The 25,524-nt window shown below is 42.6% G+C and overlaps 1 protein-coding gene across 8 annotated transcripts; it reads right to left on the bottom strand.

The window, feature by feature from the left end:
• Positions 1-4,993: 4,993 nt before the first annotated feature.
• ILF3 (interleukin enhancer binding factor 3) lies at positions 4,994-24,053 on the bottom strand. Of its 8 annotated transcripts, none has more exons than XM_075206804.1 (20): positions 23,908-24,053; positions 22,174-22,234; positions 21,818-22,047; positions 20,874-21,057; positions 20,638-20,794; positions 19,306-19,397; positions 18,805-18,900; positions 17,635-17,746; positions 17,395-17,513; positions 16,842-16,953; positions 16,639-16,749; positions 15,903-16,102; positions 15,685-15,828; positions 15,467-15,604; positions 15,130-15,306; positions 14,827-14,962; positions 14,539-14,598; positions 7,424-7,804; positions 6,689-6,805; positions 4,994-6,285 (listed from the first exon to the last, which is right to left on the bottom strand). In XM_075206804.1, the coding sequence occupies exons 2-20, from the start codon at positions 22,174-22,176 to the stop codon at positions 6,149-6,151; spliced, it is 2,706 nt and encodes a 901-aa protein (XP_075062905.1). In that variant the 5' UTR covers positions 22,177-22,234; positions 23,908-24,053; the 3' UTR covers positions 4,994-6,148. The 8 variants fall into 8 exon arrangements, with proteins under 8 accessions (XP_075062905.1, XP_075062908.1, XP_075062906.1 ...); XM_075206807.1 differs by having other exon boundaries at positions 17,395-17,492; positions 20,647-20,794; positions 20,874-21,060; XM_075206805.1 differs by having other exon boundaries at positions 20,647-20,794; positions 20,874-21,060.
• Between the last annotated feature and the right edge of the window lie 1,471 nt (positions 24,054-25,524).

A 25,524-nucleotide genomic window follows, 5' to 3' on the forward strand; every position in this document is an offset into this window, starting at 1 on the left:
ATCGTCCAAATAAGGCACGACCTGAACTCCCTTTAAGTGAAGACACGCTGCCATCACTGACATGATCTTCGTGAAGACCCTCGGAGCTGTGGAGAGGCCGAAGGGCCCGAAACTGATAGTGGGAGGACCCCACTGTGAATCTTAGGAGAGACTGATGGTCGCTCCAAATGGGAACGTGGAGGTATGCGTCCTTTATGTCTATGGAAGCCATAAACTGATCCTTCTCTAAGCCGTTTATTACCGACCTCAGAGATTCCATCCGAAATCTGTCCACCCGTAAGTGCACATTGGAGGTTCTTTAGGTTTAAAATGGGTCGAAAGGACCAGTCCGGCTTCTTGACCAGAAACAGATTTGAATAAAACCCTTTTCCCTTCTGGTTGTCTGGGACCCTGCAAATGACCCTTTGCGAAAGAAGAGGCGACACAAGCCTGTATTGCCTGTCTTCTTGTTGGATCTCAGGGTAGCAGGGTTACAAAGAAACAATGTGGTACGGACCCAGCAGGTCTATCGTGTACCCCCTTGACATAATGCCCCGAATCCAAGAGTCTTAGGATGACGCTGCACACTGTTCCTGAAACAAAGACAGCCGTCCCACCACTGGTGCCACCTCCAGAAGAGTAGAGTGGTCGCGAGGAAAGGAGGTCCCCCTAAAGGGTTGACGAAAGGAGCTGAACCGAGGGCCCCGGCCCCTACCTGAGAATACCGGCAAAGAAGTGCTTTTGCCCCCTGTTGCCTGGGAAATAGTATAGTATCCAATTCCAGGCCGAATAAACCTGCTGCTGTAAAGGGAATGGTTTCAACTGACTTTTTTGATTTCGAATCTCCTTCCCAGGATTTCGGCCATAACGTACTTCTTGCTGAAATAGATGCAGCCTGAATAGAGGAGGACATAGACGCTGTGTTGTGGGCCGCCTCATAAAGGTACCCCGATGGCTCTTTCAAATGTAAAGCCAGGGTAAGTAAATCAGAGTCCTGTAAAGCCTCTGCCAGTTGATCTGCCCATGCTTCCAAGGCTCTAGCAACCCAAGCTGAAGCAAATGTGGGTCTAAAGGAAGAACCCGCTGTCACAAATATAGATTTCAGCTGGGATTCCACTCTGCAATCATTGGCATCCTGCAGAGTTGCTGAACCTGGGACTGGTAGTAAAGTGTGTCTGGCCAAACGGGCTACTGGAATATCCACCTTAGGAATACTCTCCCAGCAAGCCACGTCTTTCTCCTGCAATGGATACAGAGAAGAGAACCTTCTGGGAACAGAGAACCTTCTATCAGGCTGTTTCCAGGCTCCCTCTGCAATATCTCAGAGTTCTACAGAAGGGGGAAAACGAATAGCCTTCCTTTTGGCCTTCTTAAAAAAGACTTCTGTCTCTAGGACTAGGATCCTCCGGTTCTGGGAGGTTCAACGCTTGTCTCACCGCTAAAACCAAATCATTAATAAATTGGGTTTTAGTGTTCTCTACCTGCTCCAAAGGTTGAACCTGGTCAGGATCAGAATTTATTTCCCCCTCCTCCTCTGAAACCCCCTCAGATCCGCTAATCCCCTTATGGTCCTTTCAGATTCTAAGCAGCTTCCTTTTAGCAGGCAGACCATGCCGGTTCTGTGGGAACAGGGGCTGGTCCTTAAGCAAAGGTCCTGGTATAGACATTCCAATAGGACCTGTGGTAGCAGGGAGGCCCAAAGGTGTACTAGCATTATTAGCCGCCGAGGCTGCCACACTAGATAGCAACTGAGTAGATTGTGAGATCATCTGTGCTAAAGAGGAGACCGACTATGTCAGGGAGGCCACCCAGGCCGGTTCCTCCATCCGTGGGGCTGGAATATGCTGGGTTTGCGCAGGGGGGACCCCTGCTTCGCAGACAGAGCAGAGCGCCAACGGGTCTTTCTGCCCACATGGTAATTTTACATTACATCTTGAACATGTAAAATACTTTGCCATAGGGCCCTTTCCTTTATCTGTCATTTTTACAAAGGAAGGCACACCAAACACACAGGCTTAAATTGTTAGATTTAGCTGAGAGAGACTGTAGAGAGAATAGTGGGAAACAAGTAATCAACTAATCTGACATAAAAGTTGTACTTGTATTTTGTTAAACAATATAATATTTTTGGCAAGTAGGAAAACTACAATATAACCCCTACTAGCCCACTTTGCAGTCAGAGCAAATACAGTAATATTGTTTAAATAAATCAGATACTTAGCCCACAGGCCAAACAGGGGCAAAGTCCAACAGCAGTGTCCTGGTGCCTGCTCCCTCTGATCTGTGTAATTTTCCCAGGCTTCTCCTTGGCGCCAGAAGACCAGGCTAGTCCACTTTTCTCTGGAGGACAGGGGAGCTCTATGTCTTAGCTCCCCCTCTCCTATAATGCTGTCTCTTTACAGCTTTTCTCCGTTTTTTTGATAGAAAAAATGGTATGCGGCAGAATAGTGGAGACTTCAAGAGTTGAGGTCTCTGCAGCGGTTTGCACCCCGATGCCCCCTCCTATGTATGAGAGGGGATCTTGGTATAGCCACCTTCTCCTCGCTCCTCCGCGGATCCAAGATGGCCACAGGCATGTGTAATCTCCGATAACCAGCACTCTATGCCTGCAGTGGCAGCGCCGGTTATCGGGGAGGCTCCAAGAGTGACAGCAGTCCGGAGAGACCGCTTGTCACTCTCTATTCAGGCACCCTATTCTTTCCTCTCTGTCAGATGAGAGCCAGAGGCGCTCACTGACGGAGTAGTGCCTGCGCTGCTATGCTGGGAGTGTGTTCTCTATAATAGAACACACTCCCAGGTCTGCCACCTAGATAAAAGATCCTGAGGACTAATAAAAATGAAAAATAAATAAAATAAAAGTAAAAATTACATGCAGTAGCTAAAACACTGCCCAACTCCATGGGCACCAAAAAAAAAAAACTGAGAGAAAGAGGCAGGGGGATTTTTAGAGGGGAGGGGTCTGTCAGCAGTGCTAAAGTTAACTAGCTAGGTGACAACTCCCGTGCTTCACTCCACAACCCATGGTAAGCAGTGTCCACCAGACTGGATGAAAGAGAAAAGTCGATTCCGTCAATAAAGGACTTAAATGCAAGTGCACGTTTAATTACTTAAACATCTTCCAGCTTAAATTTAAACAGTGTTGGTCTTCAGACAGTTCATATCGCTGAAGTAAACCATCCAACCAGTGTGGTGATGCTTTGAATCATTCTGGGACCATTTCGAAATGTGGTGCCATTGCAAGGGCAAATGCTTGAATATGCGCCCTGCGTACAACCAACGCCTTTGCTCTCCTGTCAGCAATCTATTCACCAATGATGTCTTCCAGCTCAGGATATAAGGGTTGTCGACATGATCCAGACCTGCGCGCTTCTTAGCTTTTCCCTCATCCACCTTTTGAGAGGTTATTGTACTCCGCTCGCCATTTTCAGACCCAACATCTTTTCTTTACAGAAAGCTGAAAGATTCTTGCCCTGCGAGTCCTCCACAAATGCTTTCTTATACTCAACAGTATAGCTCTTCCTTTTTGCACTCATGTCTGGGGGTCAAATCATCAACATTTATTTATATAGCGCCAGCAAATTCCGTAGCGCTTTACAATTGGGAACAAACATTGATAAGACAATACTGGGTAATACATACAGACAGCTTGCGAGCAGGGTTCTCGTACTGCTCTTACAATCTATAGACAGGATAAGAAATAAAATGATGACTTATGCTCCCCTAGTCCTGCTTTTATCCCTATCATGCCCCAATACTTTACTGTAGTTAGTTTTTTCTTCACTTTTCTCTGTTCTCTCCTCAGCTGTGCTGCTGTAAATGACGCTGGCACGCACGGCAGCGTCATTCACAGAAACCGATGGGAGGGTGCGCACTTACTGTGAGACAGCGAGCCGCTGTGATTGGATGCCACTGTTAAATCTTGAACAGCAGCATTCATGACATGTTTGGGGGGGGGGGGGGGGGGGAAGGGGAGTGGAACTGGGGCATTGTATTGTACCGCAGGGACCGGGTGAGATGGGGATTTAGCTAGGGCTTATTTTGTACCATTGGGGGAATGGTAGGTTTTATTATCAGGGAAACGCAAAATTTTAATATATATAATGAAGTACTTAACTCCTGGTAGCTAAGGACCGTCAACACAATATAGGAGAGGAACCTGTAGCCATGTCTGCAGTTCCCGGTCCAGGAACATACCATTGCGTCGTAGCAGATAGGGGTTGGGGTTGAGGAAAAAACCCTCTCTGGGATTCTCCCCTTTTACAGATGTATCTGTCAAAACCGACTGTTCTGCGTTGCTTCTATAGTAAACCCGCATCAGCCTTTTACTCCAATTCTCCTCTGTGGCCAAAATAGTGATTAATTGCCACAGTACAGTTACAGAAACAAATCTGGGTTATTAAAAGGTGTTTGTGGGAAGAGAAATCGCTGACATCTGTGTACAATAAATCCTTCTAAAAAAAACAATCAGGTGATCGCATTTCATGCATATAATATAATTGGCTGATGCAATATGGTGCGATGCAGATGTGGTGTTTTGATTAGACCAGATTACAGACAAACTGTGGTACATAGACCAGTTCATATTTCTAAAAAAAACTAGTACTGTCTCACTGGAGGGTTAGCCATGACCAGATTTACACAGCCAAAATGTCTAAAGAAATGCAAGTGGAAAGAAATTAAAAAGTGTATATGGATTTGACACATGCCAGAAACCCATCAAAGGTGTCAGAAGGCTGCTCTCCTTAGCACCAAAAGTAAGGTAATAGCTGGTGGACTGAGCTGCTCTTCACATCCATGTGGAGGGAAGGAAACTGGGCAGAGTGCCCTGAGCGGTTATCAGTAGATACAGACCACATCTGCCCACATGGATCTGTGCTGTATGAACACCCCTCCTCTATACAGCACAGCAGATATGTTAATATAGATCTGGAGAAAGTAATTTACTAGTGCTATAGTAACTAAACTTCCCCCTCCATCTTTATGTGCAGTGGTCAAAGAACGAGATCACAAACTGTTTAATTTTTTTTCTTTTTAATTTTAAACTATGTTTCGGCTCACTCCGATACTGCCTGAATGAAACGAGACATACCAAAAAACCCTTTGACACATCCCACTGTCTTAAAATAAAATCTTCAATTATAAAACAAAAAAAAAAATGGCAAAAAAAGAAAAAAAAAAAAAAAAAAAAGTCAAACACTAACGCATTAAAATACATAAAGCTTGTTAAGTCACTTCACAGAATTGTTTTAATAAGGAATAAACTGGTGTGTAGAGGTGTACATTCTGCTCAGGCATAAAACTTCTCAGAAACTGATAATGCTGCTTTGAAATCTTTGTAGTGAATATAATAAATGTCTGGCAGCAGAATGCAATATCAGGAAAACTAGATTACAACTGGCAGCATTATTTTAGCCAGACCTGTACACAATGGGCTACCATAATTAAGATCTGAGGTAGTCCATGGTATGCTGGTACTACCAGAAAGTAGTTCACCCGACTGAAGTTAGGCAACTCGCAACTCTCCAGCCATTTCATGCAGAGCCACAAAACACCCAGCATGCACAACTAGCACCGCAACAGCACAAGTCGCCTACTTCTGTAGTGACCATCCTGGTAGGGCATGCTGGGGGCTTGCAGTTCAACAGCTGAAGAGCCACATGTTGCCTACATCTGCATTAATCACTTACAAAGACCAGTGTCCATGAACCATGCCCCAGCATAGGATCACGCATTATCAGAACCAAGTTGTCATTGCATAACCAGAAACACCTAGTGACTGCTAGACCACCATCATGGCCTATGAACCTTCACACTGTAGTGCCAAGAGCCATTTTCAGACCCCATGGCAGTAATCACATAGTGAGCTCATTGCCACAAACTTAAATAAAAGACAAAACTTTTTTTTGCTGAAAACCAAAGTTACAGTATACGCACAACAAGCCTTCCGGTGCATTGAAGGGTGATCAAGATACAGAGGGACCGATACAAATTTCAGACATGTTGCCACGTACAGGGGAAGAGCAAAGTCATCACGTAATAAAAAGCACTGCAACGTGGGGAGGAACACCCTTTTTCCATAGATGCTGTAAAACCATTAAGTGGTAACAAAAGCTTGACGTTCCTTTGGATGAGGGGGGGGGTATGGGCAAAAAAAGGAAGGGGGGGCAGTCTATCTGTACTGATAATTCATGCTGTGATCCGTATTTCTGGCGTAATTCCCAGTGCCTCCCTGGGGCGGTTGGAAAGATGCAGGAGGGGTGGTGTAGTTTTGTCCAGGACCTTGATTGTAGTTTGATTGTGTGTATCCTAAATGTGAGTTAAAGTCTATTGTTAGACAGCATTGATAAAAGTTTAGATATTTACAAACAATGGTGGACAGACCAAGAAATAAATTTCTTTAGTTAGGAGTGTAACCTGTGGCCAGTACTGGAACTGATGTCTGCTCTAAACAGGTGTGTCAGTGGGTCATATAAGTGACTGTGAGAGGACTACACAGATGAAGCTAGAAGAGGGCTACTGTTGGTCACGTCACTCATATTAGGCCAAGTCATCAGGACCGCACACTGCTGTGTAAGAGAATCTACCTTTTTTTTTGGGTCATGAGTTAAGTAAACGTAGCTGGCTGTACAACTCCAATGTTTTGCTTTAATACAACAAAGTTCTCAGATGGTACATATTTTATACTGCCTACTAAATAAGTAGCACTTACCTTGGTATGAGGTATTGCTGGCACCACCCCCATAGGTGGTGCCTGTGTTATAGCCAGGACTTGGTGTTGTGTAAGAATTGCCACCTCGCCCACCTGAACCATCCCCACCCGCATAACCTGCGCAGAAGTAAAAAAACAAGGTCAAGCATTCTGTCCAGGCAAGCCTGTTTGTATACCTGGACTATTCTAATAAGGGCAGACTATTATGCAGTGCACAGATCAGGCTTTGTATCCACAGCAGGGTGGAGATGACCTTTAAAAATGGAGACAAATGCCAAAATGTTTCCTTAGCGACTAGTATGTGCAGTACATTGTGATGGACTGAAGCTTCTGCTATGACCAAACTCAATGACGTCACATCACTATTGTATTAGAAGATTTTCACATGAGTTTAGGGACAAGATAAGGATTATGGGAAAGCAAAGACAATTAAAAGCAGCTCTCCCGAAGGGCAAGCTCTGCAAGTAGACCAATTAGCAACAAAATAAAGACTAGTAGTTGTCCCATAAGATGAATATTTTATAATTTATCTATCAATTTTCACCTTGGCTCCATAGCTAACGTGTTTTGCCATTCTGTATGTGGCTATCTGTTCCTTCAGTCACAAAGGACATTCTGCTGAAGCTGACCAAGGTCACAAGACCCTGCACTAAAGGTTAGAATGAAATGCGACTTGTCGCTAATCTATATATTGGAGCTTAATCCATCCTGTCACAGTATTTAATCTCGTCTTACCTGTGGCTGCTCCGCTGCTGTAAGAGTTCGAGTAGCTGTAAGAGCCACTGCCGGCAGCCTGAGATGCTTGGTTGTAGCCCCCCTTCGGTTTCTGTGGCGGTCCGTAGCTGCTGTACTGGTTCTGGCTGTAGCTCTGCTGGGGCTGGGCCTGGTGTGCTTGGTAGCCCTGGTTGTAAGCAGGTTTGGACGGGGGAGTTACATGTTGTTGTGCTGGTGGTTGTTGTGGTGGCTGTTGCTGTGGTTGAGGTGGTGGTTTCTTGCTCACAAAGGGTTTAGGAGGAGTTGGTGCAGAATATCCTTCCCCCTGGTAATAAGAGCTGTAGCCCCCAGAGCCAGCACCTCCACCAGTGTTAGAGCCACCCCCATTGCTGTAAAACTGACCTGCAGGAAGATGAAAGTGCATTTTATACATCAGCATGGATTTGATATTCTGCTACATACTGCAGTCACAATACTTTTAAAACCTGCAAAAAGCCTCCATATATCATGCAAACATGTTCAAAGGAAACCTGTCCACTCATGTGCATCTGAGGAACCATAATGACTGGCAGCAGATTCAGCAGAACATGCAATGCAAACATTGATCATGGGTTAATACAATTATTCCCCCATTTGCTGAATTTGCAGATGTGTCGTATCAGAGTCCTCATGTGAAACAGGTGGTAATGTTTGGATATTAAAAACAGACTGGCTGTAGTTGTGCAAGGCAAGTCTATCTGAAGGTTTCTTACTTTAGGGTAAGAGGTCCTAACAATCTATAGGTTTTATGGTTTTAGTCCAGAAAGTTGGAAAGGCCTCTTAATTTAATTTGCCAGAGTTGTTACACAATTTAAGCAGCTGGGGCCAACATCTAATACAAAGTAAACTGTTTACAAGAATGGTGTCTATAGTGTATTTTACAAAACTGCCACCAGACATTTGTCAGGATATGAACGGTGCTGCCAGGTGACCTAACATTAGTCTTCAGTTGGTTTTAAATGAAGGCTTGTTATAAAACCGCTTATAATAAAACTAAGGAACAGAAGTTACACAGCATTCAGCGCCTGAAGCAGAAGTGTATACAGGCTTTACATATTTGTCATCCCTCCATTATCAGTTCCTGGTATGCGAATGGAAGAGAGGAAGCTTACATCTATGGTGACAATGATACAATGCAAGAGAAATGTTAGGCAGAGCTATCAAGTCAAGCGTTGCCTGTGCATTCTGCTTTGGAAATGTGACTAAGAATGGAGGCGAGACTAAAGTAAGCATGTGCTCTGTTCTATCCACCTTCACAGACTAACCCAGTCACTGAACTGTCACTTCCCTCATGGGCAATCAATCAATAGCCCATGTCTATAGTGGGTTCTGATAAGCAGGGGGTAGAGGTACAACTGCTCTTAAGACTATAGTGAAAACACCAACATGGATATACTTCCTGATTGACCCTTTAGTTGAATCCTAATAGTGTTGCTCAAAACACAGAAAACGCAGCTAATGTAGGTCAGGAGGTGCTCAATAAACAGTCCACTAGAGCTACCCACAGTTCAGGTTCTCTTTAACCATCCACAGGTGAGTTTATCTATTTTTTCTGGACCAGCAATTATCCCTCCTGTTGCTACAGACAAAGAAATCCTGGAAACATGAATTATTGGTAGCCTTTGAGTACAGGTTTGCGCTCCTCTTGTCTGCGTTCCATACCAAGCAATGGGAAATTATACAGCATGACATTCATGTCAATTCTCCACTAGTAAGCAGAACTTTGTAAGCAGCCCACACCATAGAGGAAGTACAGACTGAAAGCTCAGGAGCCAATTAAAGCAATTTATTATGGGACCATTTGGGGTGGGGAGGGGGGCACACTAGTGCAAGACAGGTTACATACAGGGAGGGTGTTTGAAGGAGAGAGCATAACCAGTCAACTTAAGAAATTATATACTTTAAAAACCTGTTTGAAGACATGTTACAAGCAGAAGGCAGACCGTGTACAACTCAACTGATTCTTTGATGGTTGATCTGAATTCTGATATCAGAGCTAAAATGGAGTTACTAGGTGCCAAAATATTTTGAGGGCTGAATACATATCACCCGCACAGTGGAGATGACTGACACCTCTAGCCATTGCATTCCCCCATGTAAGTATCCAGTGATACTTTGACATCTACCTTTTGCCCTTGTATTCCCTCATTTGAGCATTGTGGTTTCATCACTGATTTTAGTACACTTTCAGAAAGTTAGTTATGTTCTACTGCTAAGCTACCTCCCCCCTATTTGAATCCAATTAATCTTTTGTCCCCAGGTACGCATGTACAAGGAACTTCAACTTATCTGACCGAAACGCATCTTGCCAAGAAAATTTGTTATTTATATATGTACTCACAATTTTTCAGCATTACCACATATATAAAAGTCTGATGCAGATTTTATGACTGCACCGACCACTCATTTAATCAGCCAAGTAATTAACGCACACGTGGTATATCTTTAGTAACCATCTTCAAGTCAGTCTAGGTGAGTGGAATTGTAATTTCCTCACCAAGCGATTTAGTCACAATTTTTTTTTTTATGTTTGAACAGTGAACATGTCAGAAGTCTAATGCAATATTTATCTGTTAGAGCAACAATCCTCATCCTATTTGCTAATTTACATTTCCACATTCAAATACCAAATATTCCAATTACAGAAGATCCAGACAAGGTGGGGTTGAACTGCTCCTTTCGCCAATTTGTACATTCAGTTCTAACTGGATAGTTTTGTTTTGCGTACAAAAGTGATGTAGCTTCTCAGATCACCAGCACATCTCAGACACCATGCCCCTTCAAACCCCAATCACAAAACCTATTGGACTCAGTGCAGAGTGTTGGGAACAAATGCCTGACTGTACAAACACAAGTCTATGATTTGGTCACTGCTTACTCTAAACGCCATTACTTGCTTTTAATTATCCTGGACCTCTATATGAGAAGTGGTCAGCGTCTACATTCCCTAGGTCTTCAAGACAATGTCCTATTGTGGTACTACATCTCAAACTGCTCTAGTCTTCGTTTCACTGGATGCATCGCCTCACCTTGCTCTACACAAGGTTCACTATTAATCTCTATAGTGAAATGCAAAGCTTTTTTTATTTTGGCATCAATCTCTACACAGCTAATCATCCAAATATAGCTATTCACGCTGGACCGCTCACCAACCTTGTTGGCCTGTTTTCCTGCTATTGAGTTTTTTAGGTCAATCTTTCAAAAGGTGAGTGAATATTCCCAAACAGAAGCTGCGCAACTGATCTGTTTCTGTGGACAACACAACACTACTCAAGCCCACTGTCTAGGTATCATACTTTGGATTTGGATATACATCTACAGAGCATTTCCATAATTCGTACATCTCACAAAATACTGCACAAAAAAAACCCACTACATGTATTCATAACATCCTTCAATTCTACCCTTCAGAATCTTCCCCAAACCAGACAGACATCACCCCTACAATCTATTCCAAATTTTCCTTGCAATTCGTTTTCCTACGGCTACTCCCCTGCCGACCCCTGTTTAAGATCTGCACCTCCCTCACCTGCTCCCATTCCAAATTACAAGACTTAAGTACTGCCCCCACTCTGTTGAACTCCCATTCTTAAAGGTTTAGAGGTAAGTGGAAAATCTTTAAGTGCTAAATTAATGAGCCACCTTCTTAAAATTACCTAGTCTTTCCATTACCACCATAATACAGTCCATACAATCTTTTTACTCTTTAATAACTTGACTGTCACATACAAACAAACCTCATGCATCAAAATCCTCTCACTATAGATTGTATAGCAAAGCCCTCTAATCAGACTGAAACCATTACTTCTATTACCAAACTTAAAGCACTACTGACCATGCTGCTGCTACAGAAACAGTTATAATGGACATAACCTAAATATCCTTCAAGCGTTACACTGGATGGCATTGCTCAACTGCATTTAAACAGAAATTTAAATCAGAGGAACAAAATGTTCTCCAGCTTCGTACCAAAATTTTTAGTATAATGAATTTTCCTGCTACAAAAATAAGCTGATTTTGGGGAGCTGAAGAACCACTTAAAGCAGGATCTGTATATAGGAATGTAGCCATTAGGCAAGTCCAGTTTAAATAAATCAGACTGCTCTGTGTAAACTAGTGTCCACAAACAGGTTCTGCCAAGTTATGAGAATTTTGTAATGTAAATAGGTGAAATCTCAAAATACAACCTACTTAATCACTTGCCACTAGAAGACCAGAGGCATTATGAACAGGAAGTCAAATGTTATTGCAGATACTTAACATGTATATTTTCAGGTGTAATGGTCCTTTAGAAGAGGACATGGCCATCATATATTTGCTACTAGTCCACTGGTGTTGGCAGTGGAAGATTCAGGGAAGCACAGGAACCAGTAGCAGACACTAACCAAGCCTGAACAGAAAGTGGCCTTAATAGAAGCTGTGCTTATAGGACAGAGCAAGACCAGCCATGAAAGGCATCTTAATCAAGCCTTTTCTGCAGGGTCAAGTCCAACCTAAATGGCAACTTCCAGAGCACCCACACTTGACACCCATAACGACTGTCATATCAAGCAGGCCGATAGCATGTCGTACAAGCCACATTCTCACAATGCCCACAATTTGGACTGACTTGTGTTGTGAAGCTATGATTCTCACAGAAGGCGAGAGATGGGAAGGTCAAGATAGATTAGAGAAGTCAAGTTTACAGCTTTTAATGCAGGACTCTGGCCCACTGCCCATATCGGATTTGCAATCACTAAGACAATAAGTCAGGAGCTAAATAAAACTGGGCATGATAGGAGGTAAATATACCCAGGACCCATGCGGAGAAAACAGAATATACACATGGCAGTTCCACACCATAACTGCATTCTAGTTCCTTCTATTGAACATGGGAAACTGCATATTAGGACAGATGGTTTACACAAGAAAAACCAGTGTTGCAGTTTCCATAGTAGTTTTTACAAGATTTATTATTAAAACATTATGAACACGCAAAATAAAAAGGTGCAAATTTTCAACAATAAAAACACCAAAGTTAAAAAAAAACAAAAAAAACACTAAGTTAAAAATAAAAAATGTTGCCCTCAATTTCTCCATGAACCGCAGCAGGGCAATATCCAATCATGAAGGAACAAAAAAAGGGACTGCCCAAGAGACACTTCAAACGTCGACTTTGATAAAGCAAGTTCCGTCTGAGTCTCACGAAAGACTCAAATTGCACAATTTATACACTGCTGCAGGTTACAGTCTGTAAGCTTGAAGTGAACAGTTGACAAAAGTAACAGTAGAACTTTCGTCTTGTGGAGCTCAAGACAGACGGGAGTAAAGAGCGGATTTGTGGGTTTTGAGTGGATGGGTGCAATACGCTACAGATGGTCTAAGCAGATGCAAAATCATGATAACCGTAGCAGTCTGAGAAAAAGTCACCTACAAAAAGGGGGAGACAGCAGAGAGAAATAAAATTAGAATCCTCTGTAGAATGGCCATTGTGCCATAGATAGTTTCAGTACAAAGGTTTTAGATTTCTCTGCTCCTGTCTCCCCACAAGAAAAAGTGTGGGGTCCTCCAGGTGGTTACAGGGGAGGGGGAGAAGCGTTTCTAAAAATCAAGAACTTGGCTGTGAGTCGGTTTCCTCACAATATTAAACCAAAGCAGAGAAATGTAAAAAAACTGACAGAATTAACGCACATTATTACTCAATGAAATTTCTGAAGGGTGCAAGTGGACCCATCACCTACACAGGGGAAGGAAGCCTTTCAGTAAACAGCCCATCAGCTCACTGTGAACCAATGATATCACTGTGCAAGAGGCATTAGTGATGTCTTTGGTTCCCAGTGACTTCATAGGCTGAGCACTGCTTCTGCTCAAAAAATGGCTACCTTCACTGTGTGTAGGCAATTGGTAAACTTTACCTTTAAGCCAACCAAAATACAAGCTGCTCCTTTGGGAGAGGATTTTGTAACATCTGTAAGAGCGATAAAAGTACAGTAACAAAACCACACCTGTTCGATTGTATGTGGTGTAAATGGTTATTCTTTGCACGAATAGCACCAACTACTAAGATTCGTGTCCTATAGACACAGATTACTTTGACAAATGGCTGAATAAGTGCAAAGAGTCTTCCATTAGGAGACTATATCCAAGGTTGTCAGTGTACTTCATAAGACCATTACAAATGTTCTCAATAAAGCAGCTTATTTTAGTTAGTTTACCTTTAAACCAGTTCCCATTTGCACATCTTGTCATGTTGTGCATAAATATGCAGAGGGGAACTGCAGTTTAAATATTGTTGCAATAAACATTTGCTGTAATAAAGTGCAGTAACATGTCCACTTTCTTGGCTATAAATAAAAAAAAAATAAAAAAAAGGTCGCTTTGGTTGGAGACATGACAGAAGTGGCCTTTCCAGAAGGATTCCTGCCCCTGTGCTTTAGAGGCGGCTCAGCAAGGCTGCATTTACTAACACGATGTATCCATGTTCAGCATCTTCTGTAAACTTGCATATACCATTGCAGGGTTAAAGGAAAATAAATGAGGTCAGCACTCGTGTGGGGTAAAAGAAAGCACAAAGACAATCATGTTCCATCCAGGTGTGATATCAATGGGGAAGGACCCATCACATGACAGTGCTGTAAGTAGCAGACTTTCTAAATGGTGAACATGAAATGTAGCAAACAAAGTATTACTGCAGATTATAGCCAGAAGCCAAGTAAGGAAACAATGTTGTGGTGTCCGGTCATATTCCGCAGAAACCTATATTCCCAAGTCGTACTATAGCTAGTCACAAGTTACCTAGCACCACAATTCAGTTTCAGCACATGGACAGAATGTAAGGACTTCCTGTAGAACACTCCCTAAACCATATTTAGCCTCACCCTCAGCTCCTTAACAAACTTCATTTTCTCCTCCAGTCTCTGCCCCCACAACTTCCCTTTTAAACATAGATAGCACACAGCAAGTTATTTTCCACCTTGATGACTAATATTTGGTCAAGCTTAAAGGAAGCAAATTGTTTTCCATCATGCTGAAATGAAGCAGTACCTTAGGCAAGGGACAGTAGGATTGTCACATGATCACTATATACCAAGAGTAAACACAAGCCAAACATCACTTACTGTATCCTGCAGTTGCAGACGTTTGATAGTTGTAGTTTCCACCATAGCCACCATAACCACCTATAAAAATAAACTTTTTAGCAGTGGGACATAAGCAGATTGCACCAAGCTCAATTCTACCAGACAGAACGACCAGTGCAAACATGGGCAAGTTGAAACATGTTGCATTCAAACTAAGATCAATGGATCTGCTGGCATATTCCACTAAACAGCAGCGTACAGTCAGATTAGTGCTTTTTATCTTCTTGCGAATAGATTCCTACAGAAGCTATTCCTTTTCATACATACCTGAATTCATGTAGCCGTGATTGCCTCCAAAGCCACGTCCCCTTCCTCTGCCACGATTCATTCCTCCTCTGCCACGTCCACGCATGACTTGCGGTGGGGGAACTTCATTAAACATCATCCCAAATCCCTGGTTATGCTGCAGGTAACAGCGAGTGATTAGTAGAATGCAACACATCAACACAAGAGTGCAGGGGGAACAACCCCTTGCAAGGCAAAAAAGGCTATTTACATTCTATTTGTTGTGTTAATATGCATTTTTCAGCCTACTTCAAGTACCAAGATCCCCTTAAAACCACAACTTACTTTTCCACCTCTGGGGCCACCACCCCTTGGCATCATTGGGGGCCTTTTCTTTTTAGGAGCCTCAGGGTGCATTGAGTAGTCAGGGAAGAGTTTCTCTAATGCAGCAAGTGCAGCATAAGCTTTCGCAACCTTCTTGTTCGCTCCGGAGCCTTGGAATTTTGCATTGTCCACTTCAACCTTTGGAAAGTAGAACAGCAAGTTATAAGTTGTACAAAGGGAAAGCTCACCTTGTTTTGGATACAGCATATTTCTTACAAGGTGTAAAGAAAAAAAAAAATCTAATACGGAATGAACATGGTTGGTCACTAGTATGACTCAGTTATTTAAAGACAGTTACCTCCATTACAAATCTCTTGTCATGGCTGCCACCAGTTTCTGATATAAGCTCATACTTCAGGCCACGTCTCTTTTCATTCAGCTCCATGACTGGGTTCTTCCCATGCTTTGTGAGAATAGGCCCTTGCTGCTTGGCCCCCTAGAATGACACAGGAACCAGTGTTTAAAAGGAAACTGCAGTTGTTTGTACAATATTCAGCCAACATCACAAACACTAACCTCGGCCTGGTCTGTCGGGGATCCACTATCCCCCTGTGCATTGTCTGTCTGAGCTGGAGTTTGGACCATTGGTTTTTGCTCAGCTTCTTCAGAGCCTTCTTCCTTTTCTTCAACCCCAGTGGGAAGTCCCATGTCTTGTAAAACCTATAGTTAAAACCACGTCAATGTCATGCGGTCATATTTCTTAACAAAACTTGATCTTAAAGTTGGGTACATACCTTAACTGCCACGTGAAGTTTAGCAGTCTTCTTTGAGGGTCCTGAAGCCTCAAAAGTCTTCTCATCTACATCGACAGACATTGCGAAGATGGGGGCATGGACGGGTCCTGTCTGAGATACCAGTTTGTATTGGAGGCCTGGCTTCAGCTGGTTCAACCTCATCAAGGCGTTCATTGCTTGTGGAGGCTCGCTCTTCTCATCTGCATAAAGTTACACCTTTAACCATAGTCCCACAAATACAATAAAAATTACTCCAAACTTTAGGTCAGATAATTGTGAATGGTCACTTTTAGAAGTGCATATTTCACTGTAGTATTTACCAGATATAGCTGTTCTATAAACGCGCCAGCTATTGTGTGCATTTCAGTTGATCTCCTGTAGAAGCACACAAGTGCTAACATATGAAGACTGCATTCTAACAGACACAAGGAAAGGTGATCTCTTCTAAGTCTTACACGTGGGCAGTTTAAAACAATGGAAAGTATGAAGCAGGACAAGTCTTCAACTGTGCTGTCATAGTTGGATGCTTCCAGAATTAATGTAGTTACATAAGCAAGCTATTAAGAGATTGAAACAGCTATTGAAAGGGATTACACTGGCCAACCATAGCAGCCAGAGACATCCTACTGTTCTCAGACCAGATGCCAAGTATAGATTGGCAGTATGAGCTGTGAAGCAATTGGCCAAACGTCAGATGAGGCATGAATTTGCACCCTGCCTAACAACCCACAAATACCTTTCTTCTGAATCTTCTTTTTCTTCTTACTTGGCGATTTGTCTTCGCTGTCCTCCTCTATGGGGCGTTTCAGGGCTGGTATAACATAGGTGGTGCTGGGAGGAATCTGGACTGTGGAGCAGTAAAGGAAACATTTATTAGTGTTGCAGATGTTCTATATGGTGCATAGATTGTTTATTTTATTTTTTTGCAACCAAACATACCTGTGTAATCAATGGTTGGCTCTGGTTTTTTGTTCCTATTCACCTTTGTGGTCAGTGGGTCCATGCCCAATACTTTATGTAGTTGGCCAAAAGCTGTCAGTCTGAGTGCATGCTGTAGGAAGATGAGAAATGTGGTCAGAAGTGTCATAGCATGATTATATATGGAGGAGACTGGCAATACCAAAAACTGGTGTCAAAACTCTAGAATTTGGGTGAGGCAGGAGTGTTCTCAGCAGGGAACCATGAAGCCATCCTGCAAACATTTAGCTACACAACAATGAAAGCATTTTTCACAATAGAAGTATTTTTTTTTGGGTGTACTGAAAGGAAATCAATAGGAGGGAGGTGGAGATTCCCTTAGAAAACAGACCAATTGTCTTCCATAAGTCACCTCCAACCGCTAACTGCAGCAAACACCATTAAATATCCAAAAGTGTTTACTTCTTAGGAATACGCTACCCCATTTATACCTGTAACACTCAACTCTTAACCACAGCTGTCCCAAATACAGTACACTGTGCAACTGTAGATGCCAATACTGACTGCTCCTTACCTGTGCGCTGTGGGTTATATCTTCGCGTTGTTGCCTTTCTAGATGTTCAAGGGCATCAGTAGCTTCTTTTTCACATGGATCATACAGGCCAGGTCCATCTGAAAAACCAGATTTTGATACTGCTGGATATAAGCATTTAGTTTGAGGAATTGCCATACCAGTCCTGCCATCCACAAGGTAGCTGAAATAATGCTCCTTTAGTCAGAGAAAGCAACTGAAACATGAAAGGCAGATACACACCTGGCATTAGTATTCCAGAACTAAGGCATTCCAGGACTCTCCTGAAAGCTTCACCAGCCCCCATAGGTCTGTTTGCGGTTCCAATAGCCTTTTCACAAAGCAACTCAAGAGGCTAAAAGGAAGGGGGAAAAAAAAAGGATAATCTGAGGGAGAAGCTAAGCAGTTACTGAACATTTGAACATTTTTATGACTGCGGGCTTTAACTCATCTCAATTTCTACAGTCTTTGTTTAATTTCCTCAAGCAAGAAGGAGCTGCATAAGGTGATAACATCCCAGTGTTTTCATGTTCCATTATGAAAGAATGCTTGTGCAAGACAGTAAGAGTAGTGTCCTGCTTGTGCAAGCTTACAATCTAGTCTGGTACTCTGAGAAACATAGCTGAGACAAGAGTAGTGTGGGTCAGTTAGAGTAGTATAGACAAGAGATTGTCAAAGCTCAAGTAAAGAGATGAGGTTTCAAATGTACCAAGTGGTCATGTTGAGGGCCTTATAGTAGAGTATGAATTGGATTCTGGAGAACACTAAGCCAGTGCAGGGATTGGTAGAGCAATGTGGCATGTGAGGGTTTTTGGCGAGGGAGATTTGAGGGCAAGTGGTGATTGAGATGAAGACATCAGCTCTGTTCGACATTACCAAATCCACCACCTCAAGCCATTATCCTTTATTTATAAGGCATCACAAGGTTACCGCAGTGCCGTACAGAATACAGACAGTTGACCATATAGGTAAAATATATAATGAGTATTTTATAGTAACAGATGTTTTGTGTGCCTGTTTCAAGGAGCACAGAATAAAGGACAATCTGATAAAAGTAGTGGAGGACATTCCAGTGAAGGGGACAGCCCAGGAAAAGTCTAAATCCTGGCGTGGGATGTGGGGAGAGTGGAGGTGAGGCTAGGGTCATTGGCCAATTGGAAGGAACAGGATAGTGTGAATAGAAAGTAGGTTGGAGATATATGGTGACAGTGGAGTGGGAGAAGGCCTTGCAAGCTAGGAGTCAAACCTGAAGTGAAGAGCACTTCTGCAAAGTGTTCATATAAAGTTAATTCATATGACACTAGTATAGTCATATAGAAACATAGAAGTTAACAGTAGCAATTGGCAGTAGAGAAGGTACATTAGAGCTCAGTCAACTTTCCATTCTGAACTGCACCATCAGCAGTTACTTACCCATCCTCTTAAGGGTTCCCATGTAGGTACTCGGGTGCACAGGTCCCGCAGCACACGGATGACAATGACACAGGATTTCAGCCCATTAGCCCTAGCCTGAGACAAGGGAAACACCCGTTAACAATCAATGCTACACCAACACAAGCCAGAAAAAAGATAAAATAAAATTTAGACTCTTGTAGTGCTACTTTGTCAAGGGTAAATGTAAGCTATGTTTAAGGATAAGCCTTATGTATGCTACGTTCGTAATTAGTGTAGAAAAAAAGGTAAGATTACTCTTAGAACAAAGCAGCAACTATGATCTAATCATAATGTATCCTGTGAGGTGTATTTTCACCGATTGCTTCTGCAGCCACCTGTAGAGTGACAGGAGCCAGCTCGGCACAGCTATTGCTCTGGTGTTTACTTAAGTATCTTCTAACACATGTGAACTGCAATAAGTTATATAAAAATTACAAATGGCATTTACTACTTTGAAGACAGAAATAATAAAATGCAAACCTGGAACCACTTGGCGTGTCGGAGTGACGCCAATGCAGCAAGGCATTTGTGCCTGTCCAGAACGTCCGGAGGATCGCTGACTGATATCGTTTCTATTCATGGATAAGAAGACAAGGCACGGTTTGACCAAGGGGGTGTCTGTCAGGTGGACAGGGGATGAGGCAGCTTCCAGAGGGCAGTGGGGCTTCTTGCACTACAGCTCACATAATACCCTGCAGAGTAGTGAACTGCACTAACAGTCTAGGGAATTCCCTAAGTCTTCAACGATTCCCAAAACAAAAACCCTGACACGTTTTATGGATATATGCTACAAAGTCTATACTGACCTGCCTAATGCAATAAAGCAGCAGTCTGTATTCCAGGATACCATTAAAACATTAACCCCTGTTCACAAAGTACAGATTGGTTTGGTCAGGAAGACCCTTAATGGATTGACAGTTTTGTTCATATGTTTCCCCCCCCCCAACATTACATGAGATAGCTCATGCAAAACATATTTAATCAATACAGAATGCTGCTTTAAAGTAACAAGTGTGAAAGGCCCAAACATAAAAAAAAAACAAAAAAAAAAAACCCTGCAGCTAACAACCTGAATCTACAGGTTCTGCACTAAACCTTCCACCCAGCTCGACTGCCCTGGCCACAGCCCATGACAGAGAGAGTCCTGTTGGTCAAAGGTCCAGCGTCCCTAAAAATCGACAAACTAGAAGTCTTGATACGAGATCAAATGTCAGAACCATATGGCAATAGTCATAGAAGCATAACATGTTAGGACCTGTCTGTGCTGCAGCAAGATCATGTCACAAGACCAGGGTTTTAGATAAGGCTAGCCTATCTATGGGAGATTCTTTGTACAGGACAAATTTAGTTTTTTTTTACATGACTGCAGTCTAACTTTATCCAAAACACTCCATTACTTCCTGGAAATCAGCATACAGATTTACAATGAGGGACAGTGTCATTAATTCTTGCTGCAACACACACAGCCCAGATAATACATGCAAAAAGATAAATTTTGTATCAGCAATAGAATACAGTGTCAGAGGGGCCTACAACTCAATCACTTCCCAGCAGGCACCTGTGACACTGTGCACAGGAGACTAATATCCACATACAGGGCCACTAAGTTACAGCTGGCAGCAAATCCCAGAAAGGGGTGGGGGGGCATGACAGTAATTAGACAATGCTGTTACACTGCATTATAAATCAGACATTAAAGAACAGCAAACTGATTACATGGAAGGCTACAAACATTACAGGGAATTGGGAATGTAAGAAGGGTAGTGGGTGGGTAGGGTTCTAGGATAGTGTTAAGGATCGACCATTTTCTACCTTCCGTACCTCCGGCACTCAACTTCTCCACCTCCTCCCGGACTAGAGTGGATGTCAGACGAATGTCAAGAGTGAGCTGCGGCTCTTTTGTGTTTTTAATTACAATTTTGGATTCTCTAATGTTAGGCACCACCTCATACAGCTCTTCAGACACAGTCTGCAATAAAGAGACATAATCAGATGACCATACAACACACTATGTCTATGTCATACGAGAGAAAACCACCCAGCCTTACCGCAAACTGCAGAACAAGATTATCTGACACTTTCTTCAGAAGAGAAATGGTGGGTTTGTCCTTGCAGAGAAGAACCAGCTCCAACTCCAAGTCTCCCTTCAAGAGAAGTCCTTTGGCAACAAGACCAACCCTCATCACACCACGAAGTGTTCTAGTGGAGTTGTCTCCAGATTTTGTTTCACTGCTACTACATGAAATAGGTCAAAATGGTCAGTATCAGTAAATGGTAAACTGTAACATGCACTGTTGCACAGGGAATTAATTGCTATAAAGTTAAGCCTCTGTTCTTAAGGGGCTGGAGATCTGCCCGAAGCGAGAGACAGCTATCCCTATGAAACAAGAGCCAGGTGGGTGTTTGCATTACACATTAGAGAAAACCCTTTGGCCCCTATTTATCAATATCTACGTTTTTAACAAGATCCCTTTCAATCCTTATCATAAAGATAAGCATTGAAAGTTTGTGTGTATTTATGAAAAAGCTTCAACAGGAACAGCAGTCACGAAAAACTGCAGTTCCTGCGAAGACCCCTCTACTATATTTCCTATGGACACCATCACAAAGTGGCCATAGAGGGGAGAGCAGTAAGATGCGGTGAGGGATCCAAAGATCCCTTTACCGCAATGCTCTCCCCATAAAGCAGAGCTGAAAAATTACACATGTACATTACCGTATGACTAAATGCCTTTCCATCACTTGTTAAATTCCAGAATAGAGCAGTCCCCATAGATATCTATGGAGCCTGCTCAGTATTTAAAAAAAATATATATATATTGCAAATCAGCAGGTATCTGATATCTGCTGTGATGCACTATTAATAAGTTTGCAGGATACTTAGATTTGCGTCTATTCCCCGAAACAGTGCTTTTAAGGGAATTTACAGGAAACTAATAATTGATAGGCTCATTTGAAACAAATGCAAGACTGGTAAAATACCAACATTTACCTGTCCTTAACCTCTTCAACAGTCTCCTCAGTGTCTTCAGCTTCTGGCAGCACAGACTCTATAGGTGGAACCTTTTCTTGCTGGTCAATCCAGTCAGAGACAGCTTTCAGTGCCCTTTCCGTATGAGACACCATGTTCTGAACAGCCTCCAGCTCCTCTTGAGTTGGATAAACCACGGCGTGCTTTGCCATGACATGGCGGTCATCATTTAGGAAGATGCGCATTGGACGCTGGAAATTATTGGGGTGACATTAGAGTATACTTCTAAAATACAAACTAACTTTCATATGTTCTCTGTACAGTGCTACAGAATTAGTGGTGCTATATAAAATGATGAAATATGATTCTCAACTCACCATAGTTGAAGATATGTGATGTCAATAAGAGAACAGGGTTCTTTCCCAGAAGCAAGCAGATCTGTAAATATTGTTACTACATTAGCATACAATAGCTCAAAGGAAGGACCCTACATGTGTAAACATTCAGCCTAGTTGTCCTATATGGCAACCGCTTCAATCATGTTCAGGTGGACTGTACCCCATAGTAACCAGTTTATACCTTCTGTTATCACAGCAGTGTGGAAAACAAAGCCTGTACCTAGATAGAATATTTTGCACACAGCACCCAATTATTTTTAAAAGCTGGCCTTCTAAATTAAAAGAATTGTCAACTGAAACAGACTATCAAAAGGTAAAGCTAGCACAAGAAATACTTAGTTTTATAGTAAGTGAATGGCTTCAACATGAGAAATAAGTGTATAGCACAGATTACTATAGAACCCACTCTAATCACTCATTCCAGTCACATTATCCATCCTTTGTCCTTACTCTGCGGTCACAAGTGCATACTGTAAAAGATTGTGGGGGAATAAAATCCTAAATTAGCTGTAGAGATACGTTCCAAGGCAAGGATGAGACATAGTTACCAATTAGATATAAAACACTGGTAACTAAACAAAAAAGGAAGTCAGAAACTAGAACAATCACATCAGTATTCTGATAGTAAAGTCTTTGTCTACAGCAAGGTTTGTTTGGAGAGCCAAGGACATAACTAGCAACATTTGCCATCTGCAGCTACAGACACTCTGGAATAATATTACCAAGCCAGTCATTACAAAAAGGTGTTGTGCTTTGTAGATTCATCCACATTAAAGACACCCAGCACATGTGTTGATATGATCAGAATAAAAACATTGCTCTCCAACATAAAGCAAAACCGTAAACACAATAAGCACCAACCACAAGCAGTCTCGCCCTGCTCATCATGTGCAGAACAAGGTGCTGTAACCAAGAGAGATTTCCCTAACACTGCCGAGAGGCATCTGCCTGGATGGACCACATTTTAATGCACCTAGATGTCAGTGCTTATAGAGGTCACAGCACACAGTGGGTGTGATTTCCAAGCTATGGGAGGAGGATTTAAGCAAAAAAATAAAAAAAATTCATATTGCCTACAACCCATGAGGGTGTCAAGGTCTTTATATATTCTCATTACAATATTCACAATGCTGGGGCTATGCTCTCCAAGCACTGGAACAAGTTATATATGGCAATAACTAACCACCCTAAGAACTGTGCAGATACACCAACCCAGGTGGTAGACATAATAAATGTAGGGACAATCAGACGTAAGGCGTTAAAGGTAGGGACAATATCAGCCATATAGACCCATGGACACGCATCATATCATAGAAAAAAAAAACAACAAGTGCAGGACACGACTTCTTCCCCCCTAACCTCGGACAAAGGCCATGACGGAGCCCGTGCGGCCGGGGACAAGAAACCCCGTGCTGCTCCATTTACCAACCGCCATTTTGAACGAAGCCCATAGACAATAAGCAACAAGGACTAAGCATTCAACCAGGGGGAAGACGTATGAACGAACCACATAGAAGGGAAACAAAGCACCTCACGGAACGGCTATACCCGGCGAACCAAGACAAAATGGCGTCCGGCGAAGAAGAAGAAAATGGCGGCGGCAAGGCCACGCGCAGCCCGACAGTAATCTCGATAACACTGTGCGTTTGTATCGTCCGTCTGTGAGTCCGCTACCATAGACAATCCACAGGCGCTGCAATCCGTGAGACTTACCGGTTAGGCGATGTACGGCCCGACTGCGCAGCTAAGCGGTTGGGGGGAGGAGGCGGGGCTGCTGGCTGATTGGCTAGTCCCACTCACGTGGTTCCAACAACTGGCGCGAAAAGGTGGAAGCGCCCGGCTAAATGGGATTAGAACGGAAGAGCCGGAGCGCGAGCTTTTATATAGCGGCTTTCACGCCCCGCCCTCCGGTCTCGACGTCCGAGGCTCTCATTGGTCGCTGGGGGCTCGGTGTCGAGGCCTGGAACGCACGGGCGTCGTGATTGGCCAGGACGAACACAACTTGGCCAGGCTTAACAAGATGGCGACATAATCACGCTAGGCGTGAGGACAATGAAGGTGGTGGGGTTTGTTGGTAAATACTATATCTGCGGAGATTATTCGCTTCTCAGTGGAGGTTATTCTACAGAACACAGATAGTTGGTGAATATACATACAGTAACCAAACTGACTGTTGCGTTATTAAGTTGAGTGAATGAAGCAAAATATATATTACATGTAACGTGAGGATGTTGAGTTTCTCCTAACACGTCTCAGCATACCCAGGCAGCCTCCGTGGAACTACAAGTCTCAGCATGCCCAGCTGGCAGATTATGTATAGCTTTTTAGTTCCACAGGGTGAATGACAGAACCTAAAGGACAACACATTACAGTGTATTAGCCCTGACCACACATGACATATGTAATTTCTGTATTATCTTTGCATTTTATGTGAAGTATTATGTGGATATGATGTTTATTATTATTAATAAAGGCACAACATACTTCACACACAGTACAGGAGAGGTACCTAATTGTGGGGAATTTGCTGCCAAAGTCTAAATGTGTACTATCTATCTTCTTGATAGGTATAAACATGACTAAAGTGACACTATTTTAGTATGGTGCTCATTGCATTTAATACAAATGTTGTGTAAGGCTGACTTCACATTGGGGGGAGCTTTCTGCTCAGCATGAGCGTCAATCTGCCTGATCAGTCCACTTCAGGTGGCCAAATTGGACAATATCCAGGTGTTCAGAGATCAGGCTGACGCTGGTAGGAAACATGAATATTGGGCATACTGCCAGTTGCCTAATATCTTATTGCCTGGTGCCTGTTTATGGAATGAAAAGATTACCATTTTAGTTGCAAAATCAGAAAAGAAATAAGCCAGTGCTTGGTTAATCCAATATTAAACATCGTAGTAGCTGCACAGCAACATAAAAGCCCTATATGTATACAAAACAAAAAGACAATTGTTGGCGCTTGTCCTTAACACTCCATATTTGAGTGTATGTAGCATTTTATTTGCAGCCGTATGAAGCAGAATAGCTGTGACCGTTTGAAGCATATAGGAGTTTAAAAAATGGAAAAATATAAAACATAAGAGAGGCTTTAGGAAATAGGGCAGAAGGAAAGCTGGGAAATATGGGTTTGGATAAGATAGGTTCCATACAATGATTTATATGCTTTTATAAAGTGACCACATGGGAGTTAATCTGGGTACGCACTAATGCAACTATCGTGCAGATCACATGATAAACAATATTGCAAGAATGTGTACACTCCCACAATCATGTTTTATCGTATCAAAGCACTTTGTATGAATTGATTTGGTTTTAGAAACGTCC

The sequence above is a fragment of the Mixophyes fleayi genome, chromosome 4, assembly GCF_038048845.1.
Source record: "Mixophyes fleayi isolate aMixFle1 chromosome 4, aMixFle1.hap1, whole genome shotgun sequence".
In the NCBI taxonomy this organism is placed as follows: domain Eukaryota; kingdom Metazoa; phylum Chordata; class Amphibia; order Anura; family Limnodynastidae; genus Mixophyes; species Mixophyes fleayi.